We start from the raw sequence: 9,320 nt of genomic DNA on the forward strand, positions 1-9,320 counted from the left end.
TTGAGGCAATGCCAGGTGTTTGTTTGCAGGAACTAAAACAATCTCTAATGCAAACAAGTCTGAATGAAGACCCGGAACATTGCGTCTGGAGTCTGGTTGAGCAGGTTGATAGGCCATAACTCATGGTTTCAAAAGAGTGCTGTGTTGTGATGCTCTGTTGAATCAGGCTGTCCAGTTGATTGCAGATCGAGAATCTGCAGCGGAGCGAGATGAGGTGATTACTTGATGTGTTTTTTTGGTGTGACTGATGAGAACGTATCATCAAAGATTAAAGTTCGGAGAGAGATTCTGGATCTTCAAGGTAGACTCCGATGAAAAAAGTATATTTTCTTTCTTGTAACATTCCGATCAGCGAAAGTTGTAGAGTGGCAGGGAAAATACTCAGAGTCTGAAAGTAAGTCAATGTCTTAGCCTCAGGGCAAGTATGATGCAATACTACTGCAGGCTATGTTGTTCAATCGCTAGACTTGCACAGGTGATTGCTTCGTTGAGGTTGATAGCGCTGAAAACTGCTTTTTCAGAGAGATCGAATGTTGCAAACAATTGCTTGATGACAGTCAATGTGAACTGTATACATTTGTTATGTTTAACCTGATGCTTGACGAGAAGTGTATAGCGAGCAGCAAAGATTGAAATACGAGATAGCTTTATCGGAAAATTGTGTCCTGTCAGAAAGGCAAAGTACCAGGATTGATTCAGCGTTAATGATAAGATTTCAAGGATACAATGTGCTTTCGAGTATGCAGAGCTTCTCGTTCGCGACCTTCGGTATAACTGACCGAGTCAAAGCTGAATGACTGACAAGCTCTCTTGAAAGAAAGCTAGAAGCTTACATAAAGTCACAAGTATTGGTTGTTCAAGATGAAAGGCATAATGTAGATCGGATCATTGCGTTGAAGAGAGGAGTTTGTAATTTAGCGTTCTGTCAGAACAAGACGAATGACGCCCCGTATAAATCACACCTGAAGACGATCGAGGAAAGAGATCAAGTGTCAAGATCCTTGGATCGGGATGATGAATGTTAGTGCAGGCTCAGTACAGGGCAGCCGAACGTGCTATCAATCTTCTCAACATAGAGCAAGCCAAAGGTTTACAGCAACTTCAGGAAGCAGATTCGAGGTGAGGAGCTTTTGAAGGTGCCAAATGAGTTCGAATGATATGTGCCTGCAAGGATCTCCGAGCTCTTGAGGTTCCAGCATGCCTTGCAGGTATCTCTCCGCTCGCTCCCACATGTGACGGGGCTGCGATATCAAGGAACTGACGCTGCTGGGACGTGACCGCTCGTCGTTCAGGGAGACCTCCAGGAAGCTCGTGAGCTGATAGCTCAACTTCAGAATGAAGTGAAAGTTTCCCAAGACAAGGTTCTGCGTCTTCTCGCTAGAGTCTCCGTGGTGAGATGACAGCAGGTAAAAGAGAAGGAGCACATGGTAGAGGTCTTGAGGAGGCAGCTTCATGGGTCGTCGGTCAAGGGGTCTGCACCAAGACTGAACCATGGTCGCTCCTGGCGGTCTAGTGCACGATGCGGGCTCACTGACAGAGCAGAGATCATCCGAGGGCTTGAGAGTCAGCTCAAGGTGGCGAGGGAGGAGGTGAGTGGTGTAATGGGGAGTCGAGGGTGACGATGACCAACCTGCGAGCAGATATCAAGACTTTCGCGATCGAAGCAGGACGAGGCAGATATTTCTCAGCACGCATCCTTGGACTGCTGAATGCTAACTGGTGGTCCCAGAGTCCGTGGTTGCCCATGATCAACTTCGACGAGCTGCTCTTCGGCAAGGCCTCGGCCCTGGTACACTCGGGGTCTTCCCTCAAAGTAGCAGAGCCCTTGGCGATCCCCAAACATAAAGGAAGCGGCCAGGAGGGGGATGGGAGTATCTTGGGGTGTAGCGACTTCACGCTTGTCTCTCTGAGGGAGCACAACTCGTACTTGCAAGGAAAGGTAAGCTCGTCGCTGTCCAGTGCAAGCGACTATTGACGGACGGGGGGTTGACTTTTCCTGAGAACAGGTCAAGGCGCAGGAGGTTCTAATTGCTGAACTCAACGCCAGATTAGGGCTTCCGGCCAAGAGCAACTAAGCGGGGAACTTCGGAAGCCGGAACCGTGACTGCCAGGCATCATGGCATTGAAACCGTCCCAATTGTCTACATCCGACTGCCACGTCGGATCTCGGGCACACCACTGACTGCAATGACCGTACTATGGCGTGACTTTCAAGCCGGAAGTTCTCCTGGCCGCGTAAAGCCTTGAAAGCGCGGCCTGCCGCCCGGTGCCTCTCGTGCCGCAGTGTCAAGGGCAAGCCTCCCTCTTCGACTCTCCTGCCAGATTGTCCTACGGTACTGAGTGTTTGACTTAACTTTGAGTAAACTCCAGACTGTAACCGAGTCACCGGGCCGGCGGCCCGGACCGTACGGTCACAGTCAAGTGGCCGAAGGCTTGTGTAAAAGGGGCAGACTCGGCATGTCACTCAACCTCTATCTTTACTCAAAGTTAAGTTAAAACCTCTATCTATTTGCCCCAACAAAAAGAGATCTTTGTCCTTCCAAGGGTGGGTAGTTGAAGGTCAAATAGAGGGTAGTCAATTCCAGAGAGCTGGACGGGTGGTCCCTTTTTTGCCCAACTGGGGTAGTACCCGATACCACTGGGCGCGGGGGGCCGTAAAGATCAATTCAGTCGTAGGGTGGGTTATAAATGTGGGGTGGGTGGTACACTGTACTTACAACGATGAGACAAAGGGGGCGGTACTGAGATAAAAGAAAATAGAAGGGGTGGGTAGTCAAATCCAAACATTACCGAATGGGGTAGGGTGGCCTTTTTAGGCGGGTAGTTGAGATCAAGATTTGAGTTTGGACGGTGAAAAGGAATAATGGTGGAGAGAAAGGCAGCAGAGGAAAGGAGGGAAGAGGTGAGGAGAGGAGAGATAAGATAGCTGAGAATGAAAGACATAAGAAAAACAGTTGCAGACATGTTGCAGGTGATCTTATAGAGTGATACTGATTGATCACGCTTGAAAAATGATCAGAACGGGAAGGACTGAAGGTCTCGATCCAAAACAGGAGCGATAAAGATTTGATGATTATGACGTGAATGGATTTGTATTGAAGATTCAAAAGGTCTTGAAGTCCAGGTGTATATTCAGCAGCGTCGTAAGTTTGTTGCTTTCAGACAAGGACAGAAGGGATCGGGCAGTTGTCCACGATTTTTCAGCAAAACATGTTAACAGAGATATGTCGAAGAGTAGGTGTACTGATTAGGGGAGACGATCGTCGTGGTATGACTAGATACGTCGTGTGATGAGAAAAGCGAATCAGCCCTGGAGCAGAACATTGTTGGAGGAAGGGAAAAATGATCAGAACAGTCAGCAAACTTCGAACCTACACGCATCGCTTGCTTGACGCAGCTGTTCTCGCAGGACATTTTAAGCGCTGGTTGACATCCTGCAAGGATGAGCATGTTGGATCCTTGCAACCCAAACTCACCCTACCAAGGAGTGATAGCAAGCGATAGGCCCACGATCTGCATGTGGGACTCCAAGAACCCTGCCCTCCACCACCATGCTCGTCTGACAAGCCCGAGCTCGGCAGGGCAGGAAGGGCAGAGGCAGCACCTGGGATGGAGGGAGGCGAAACTTCGGATAACAGACAAGATGCATCTTGACACCAGTGACTTCATTCCCTCTGGAAAAGCCTCTCCCATCTCCTTCAGCGCCTCCTGCTCCCCTCTGATACATGGCTCCATGAGGAGTGTGATGGTGGAACCGACATGCTCTGCCTTACATCTGGAGAATGGCTGTTTGCGAGCTGATGGTGGTCATGAAGCTGTTGATCAAAGATACCTTTGGCACCTCGCTCCTCAGTCTCCGTCTTCTGTCATGAGCTATGAGGTGAACATCCTCGAAGTCATCAACGACTACACGAGGAAGAAGTGTATGGAAACGACGGCTGTGCCCCCTCTACAGTTCCAGAGCGAACATCTCAATGCGGTAAACAATTGTTATTGACTTGCGCTCTGTTCCCTACCTTTCCGAGTCATGACATTCGCGACATTTCCAGATGCAAGATGTTGCTTCTTGTGAACTTCCCGATCTAGACTACAACGCGACGTCGAGCAGCATGTTGGATGTAACGCAAGACAGATCTCAACACATGATCAACATGGCTGCCTTGCCTGAACCAGCTGGGCATGTGGGCGATGGTCTGGTCAGACGACTTCGGGCAGCCTATGAGGCTGTCATGGAGGACGGAGCAGAAGATTGCAGAGAAGCCTGTCATCTGATTTGTGAAGATGTTGTCTGCAGAACTCTCTTGTCCCCTGTTGTGGAGACTGTCAAGAGAGCTGTTGAGGTTGCTGATCGCGACATCAGCAGCTCTTGCGAGCTGGGCGGTATCGATGTCTCAACTTGCTCGGCACCTCCCGAGTGCTATGACGGGATGGTTGGATATCTGAAGAAGATCGTGACAAGAAGCATCGATCACAAGGTCGGAGTTTTCTTGCGTTCTAGAAGGACTGACATGTCAGATTCGCAGAGCAAGATCACGGACGAGCTGAAATCAGCCGACCGAGCACACAACGGGACTGACCGGTTCGAGGTTGTCAGCCTTTGGCACTCTTTGCTTCTCCTCCTTATGCAGTTCCTTCAGTCCTTGTTGATGCAAGCTAAGGCGTATCGCAAATCCATCGATGTCTTGTCACAAGATATCATGTCAAAGAATCAGGTAAAAAGATTCAATCGGCTGCACGCCTTTTCCTATTTTCCCCTCATTTCTTCTATCGCCTTCACCGCCACCTGGGCTCACTCCTTTTCTGCTGTAAACTCCCTCAGCCTGCCACTTCATCTTTGCTCTTAAAATCACCTTTGGACTCCCAGCAGAACCTTTCTAGCCCCCCTCTCACTGTTGAGCAGGAAAGAGAAAGCAGGCATGACGATCTCTGCACGAAGATCTCCAACATCTTCGGAGCTCAGGTTTGCTCGTACCCTCCTACCCTCCAGTGGAAATCGCTGACGTCTCTGGGCAGGGGCATGCAAGCAGGAAGGAGCAACTTGACCTCCGGGCAACGAGGATACACAAAGAGACGGTGGGATGATATTGCCGTCCTCCTTGCTCTTGCCCGATCGTTTCTGCTCCTGCCTCCTGCCCCTACATTTCACTCACTGTACTTTCCCTCCCACTTGCCTTCTCTTGCAACTTCGTTTTCCTTTTCCTGACCTGTCTTTTAGATTCGCTCTCTGGAGGCTCTAGACCAGATGGAGAAATCTCTTGTTCAGGTGATATTTATTGCTCGCCCACTCTCGCTCTCGCTTTCTGACTCTTTCTCAGTCCCAAGAAACTCTCCATGATCGTTGCAGGTTGTACGGAGCAACATCTTTGCCGATTCTCTTTGCTTTCTTTCTTGCTTTCTTCTGTCGAATCCACTGTCTTCCGGTTCCTTCCCTGCTCTGCCCTGGTCTTGTATTGTCTTGTCTGTTTCAGCTACATCTCACCATATTTGGTGTCACATTGAAAGTACCGTTCCTTACACGTCGCTGCAGAGATTCTGAAGAATACATCTCCTCTGAGGTTTCTTCCTCGATGTAGATTTTTGTTTGACATTTGACACTCGTCATGCAAGTTGTTGAAGACTGCTGAGTCAAAATCAAACTGCGAGGTTGAGGTATGGAGCCTTTGATATCTCATATCTTGCAATGAAGGTGAATTTTCAGATCAAAGATATCCTCCAGACCATTCAAAAGAATGTGAGAACGTCAATCGCTCATTTTGCGTTATAAGTTGTTTTGCTGCTGATATTCATCATTGTTACTACGAACACTTTCTTTGGATTGATGACTCTGGTTTTGTATGTTGTCACGTATAGCTGGTCTTCGACTTTGTGACTTGCGATGTGACTTGCGATGTGACTTGCGATGCCGATGACCGTTTTCCAACAACCTCAGATCCTCGAACTGGAGACATGGCAGAGGTGTTTTCATCTCAACATTTCAAACTTTTGTCACTGAACCCTGAGAGCAGCAAGTTGTTGTCGGCTGAGAACATGGAGACCCAGCTCAAGGATTGCAAAGTGGATTCTCTGCCGTCCAAGACGAGTCTCTGTTGATCTTGATTGCAAACAGGTCAAGTACGAGGAGTCGAAGATGATGGGGATGCAAGAGCTGAAGAACAAGTGAGATTTACATCTTCTTTCCCCGCGCTCATCGACTTGTCAAGGTTGGATGAAGTTCGAGAGGCGAAAGCTCGCATGCAGAAACGGTTGAGAGCAATAGACCTCGCAAACGACAGGTGGTGTAGTGTCATGTGTGATGTGATGTGATGTGATGTGATGTGATGTGATGTGATGTGATGTGATATAGGATGTGATATGTGATCTGCAATGTGATGTGATCAATGTTCTTTTCATTGCAACCATGAGCAATTAATTCTTACACTACTTGCCTCTTGCAGGGCCTCCGCTATTCTTGACACCATCGAGAGGATTCAGAGCAGCAAGTCACGAGAAGTGAGTTGTAATGTTTGCTTTCTCAAGGATTCCTTCGTGTTATTTTCTTAGTTTTATCCTCATGTTGTCTTCTCTACAGGTCATTGCGTTGGAATTCAGTGAACGACTCAAACATTATCAAGACGTTTCTCTACTCAACAGGAATCTTCAAGTATTTCTTTGTTGTTACTTTCCTTCGTACCTCTCCTCTCCTCCTCCCTCCCTCTCTCTCTGTCTCTCAGCTATCCCCACTCCCCACCCCCCCCCCGACACGTTCTCCTTCCTCCCTCAACAACGGCGCAGGTGCAGTACATGCGAGCTCAAAGGATGCACTCAGACTGGGAGGCTGCAGGTGAGAAACGTGGCTGAGAATCAACACACTCATCAACATTTCTCAATGAACATCAACGTTTGCATTACACGACCATCACAACATACATTCATAACATGCATCCGTAACATACATCCGTAACATACATTCATACATTCAGTGCTTGCATTCACTACATCCTGTCTTGCAACTTTTGCCCCCTTTCCCTTATGAAATTTTCTTGCAGTCAAGTCAACTTCAACCTCCTCTGTCCAACCTTCTTGCCCTCCGACCGCTCCGCCACCTCCCGCCCCGCAGGAAACTGCTGTGTCTCATCCTCGTCCTCGCCGTGTCTGGAGCTTGTGGCGGAGGACGGCAAGTTCTCCAACATCATCGGCGACGGAGCACCGCTCAGCATGCAAGCTGTTCTGGTTGAAATCGATCCAGTGCGAGGTAAGGACAAGGAGGAGTGGAGGAGCCGCTGACGCTGCTGAGCAGGAGGAAAGTGAGAACGAGTCCTGGGAGGAGATGATGGAGAGGTGGAGCAGTTATGCTCAGAGATGCTTCGCGACAATCTTGACGTTTGCAAGGAACCACTCAAGCTCGATCAAGGTTGTCATCAGTATCAATCTTGTCTGCTGGCTGTCCGTGACATTCTTTTGATGGTCCACTGAAAATCTTCACGTCGACTTGTCGAGACAGATCAGACATGCTGACGTCAGATCTTACTGTTCTTCTGTTCAATCATCTCACCTCCGTTCTTCAGAATTCCTTCGAGTTCGAATGGTTGGGAAATAATTTACTCTGGCAGCCGCCTTACAACACCATAGGTTCCCCTGCCGCCTACTGTCCTACGTCCTCTCGTCCCTGCCTGCCCTCCTCCTCCTCCTCCTCCTCCTCCTCCTCCTCCTCCTCCTCCTCCTCCTCCTCCTCCTCCTCCTCCTCCTCCTCCTCTATGCTCTCCTTGTCTCATCATTTCTCAGAGGGGGACATGGATGGGCTCATGGATGTCTCAAACTGCATGGGCTTGCAACTCGTAAGACCTCCGAGCTCGACTGCGCATGCCGCTTTCGCCTCCTTCCTCCATGTCTTCCCCGGCTACCTCTGTTCCCCTCTCCCTCCCTCCCTCCCTCCGTCCGTCTGTCTCCCTACAAGCTCTCTTTTCCTAGCTCCCTACCTACCTCCCTCCGTCTCTTCCCCCTTCAACCCTCGCTCCCTCCTCTTACCACTTCTCTTCTCAGTGCCTTGTGGACAACGCGTGGGCAGCCTCCAAGTCGCTCGAGTACGCTGCCTCCGATTCTTCCCTCATCATCCTCTCCACCGCCGACTCTTCCTGCGAATGGATCGCACAGGTCAACAGAGCACGCGCTCCCTCCTCCCACGTCCATGCATCCTTCTCGTCTACTCTTTCATCATCCCCTCCTCCAACCCTTCTTCCTGCTGTCTTTCTCCCCTCCTCCGCCTCCTCCTCCTCCTCCTCCGCCTCCTCCTCCTCCTCCTCCTCCTCCTTTCTCCTCCTCCTCCTGTTCCCCCCTCTCACCACGAGCGCGAGCAGGAGAACGTGCGCGTGGAGGAGACCCGCGAGCATCTGCTGTGCCTCCGAGGCCTCAAGGTAGATCAGAACATCAGCACCACAATCCGCATCCTCTCCTCCCGCACAGGCGAGGTGCTGTCCGAGCATTCGATCAGGGGCCAGAGGCTGGCAGGGATGGACGACCCGGATCTGTACAAGGAGGAGGAGAGGAGAGACGAGAGGGAGGAGGAGGCGCTGGTGGTGTACAGGAAGACAAACTTGCGCGCTAACTGCGGGAAGGCGATAAGGGTTGAGTTTGTTGCTAATTGCACATCCCTGTCCGTCAAGATCATCTTCTGTCCTGTTCGAGCTGGGCAGCAGGTGAAGAAACAAAGTGTTGGTTCTGCCTGGCCTTATTTTTGTTTCGTTGGTTTGTGTTGAAATGTTGTCACTTCTTATGTTCTTCTGTCTTCCCGGTCTTTGTTGTTCTGGATTTTGTTCCTCCTCATTGTTGTATGTGTGTTGAAGAATGTTTCTCTTTCCTCACTGCTTTTCTTCAATTTTGATTCTTGTCACCCTGCTCAGATTCACATCGGCTCGATCGAGCTGAGCCCGAAGATGTCGTCGGGGCTCGAGTGTGATCTGGACTTGTTGTAGATTAGAGATGACCAAAACTTTATTTGCTATGTCGTAAACATGTGATGAAAGGTGGATCTTTGTTTTGAGATTAAGCACATCTATTGCAAACAGAAGAACATGTTGCGTTCTCAAACAGCGATGCCTTTAGATGTGAAAATGAGACACCACATGAGATCTCAAGATGCAAGTTGTTGAAAGAGCATCAGGTATCTGTTGTATTCTTGTTCGCACTTGCTTCTTGTTGCTTCAAGTAATCGTTTACTTGTCCGACTTGTCGTGGTCCTCGTGCTATCCTCCTCCTCCTCCTCTCCTCCTCCTCCTCCTCCTCCTCCTCCTCCTCCTCCACCACCACCACCACCACAACCACCAACACCAACACCAACACCTCCT

The 9,320-nt window shown here is 49.7% G+C and overlaps 2 protein-coding genes across 2 annotated transcripts; both read left to right on the top strand.

The window, feature by feature from the left end:
• Positions 1-225: 225 nt before the first annotated feature.
• On the top strand, positions 226-2,075 carry GUITHDRAFT_117058 (hypothetical protein; the record flags this gene model as incomplete). The annotated part of the gene is made up of 15 exons (XM_005823685.1): positions 226-301; positions 353-394; positions 445-475; positions 522-569; positions 617-667; positions 721-768; positions 818-875; positions 930-989; positions 1,031-1,119; positions 1,172-1,208; positions 1,293-1,361; positions 1,407-1,471; positions 1,514-1,589; positions 1,730-1,939; positions 2,007-2,075. The coding sequence occupies 15 exons, from the start codon at positions 226-228 to the stop codon at positions 2,073-2,075; spliced, it is 1,029 nt and encodes a 342-aa protein (XP_005823742.1).
• Positions 2,076-3,517: 1,442 nt separating this feature from the next.
• On the top strand, positions 3,518-8,948 carry GUITHDRAFT_117059 (hypothetical protein; the record flags this gene model as incomplete). The annotated part of the gene is made up of 22 exons (XM_005823686.1): positions 3,518-3,979; positions 4,050-4,475; positions 4,524-4,586; positions 4,638-4,712; positions 4,901-4,960; positions 5,014-5,073; positions 5,216-5,263; positions 5,687-5,731; positions 5,930-5,955; positions 6,006-6,054; positions 6,107-6,156; positions 6,201-6,242; positions 6,435-6,489; positions 6,569-6,640; positions 6,772-6,820; positions 7,097-7,224; positions 7,277-7,317; positions 7,369-7,400; positions 7,762-7,814; positions 8,020-8,130; positions 8,334-8,672; positions 8,877-8,948. The coding sequence occupies 22 exons, from the start codon at positions 3,518-3,520 to the stop codon at positions 8,946-8,948; spliced, it is 2,358 nt and encodes a 785-aa protein (XP_005823743.1).
• Between the last annotated feature and the right edge of the window lie 372 nt (positions 8,949-9,320).

Source organism: Guillardia theta (assembly GCF_000315625.1).
Source record: "Guillardia theta CCMP2712 unplaced genomic scaffold GUITHscaffold_104, whole genome shotgun sequence".
Classification (NCBI taxonomy): Eukaryota; class Cryptophyceae; order Pyrenomonadales; family Geminigeraceae; genus Guillardia; species Guillardia theta.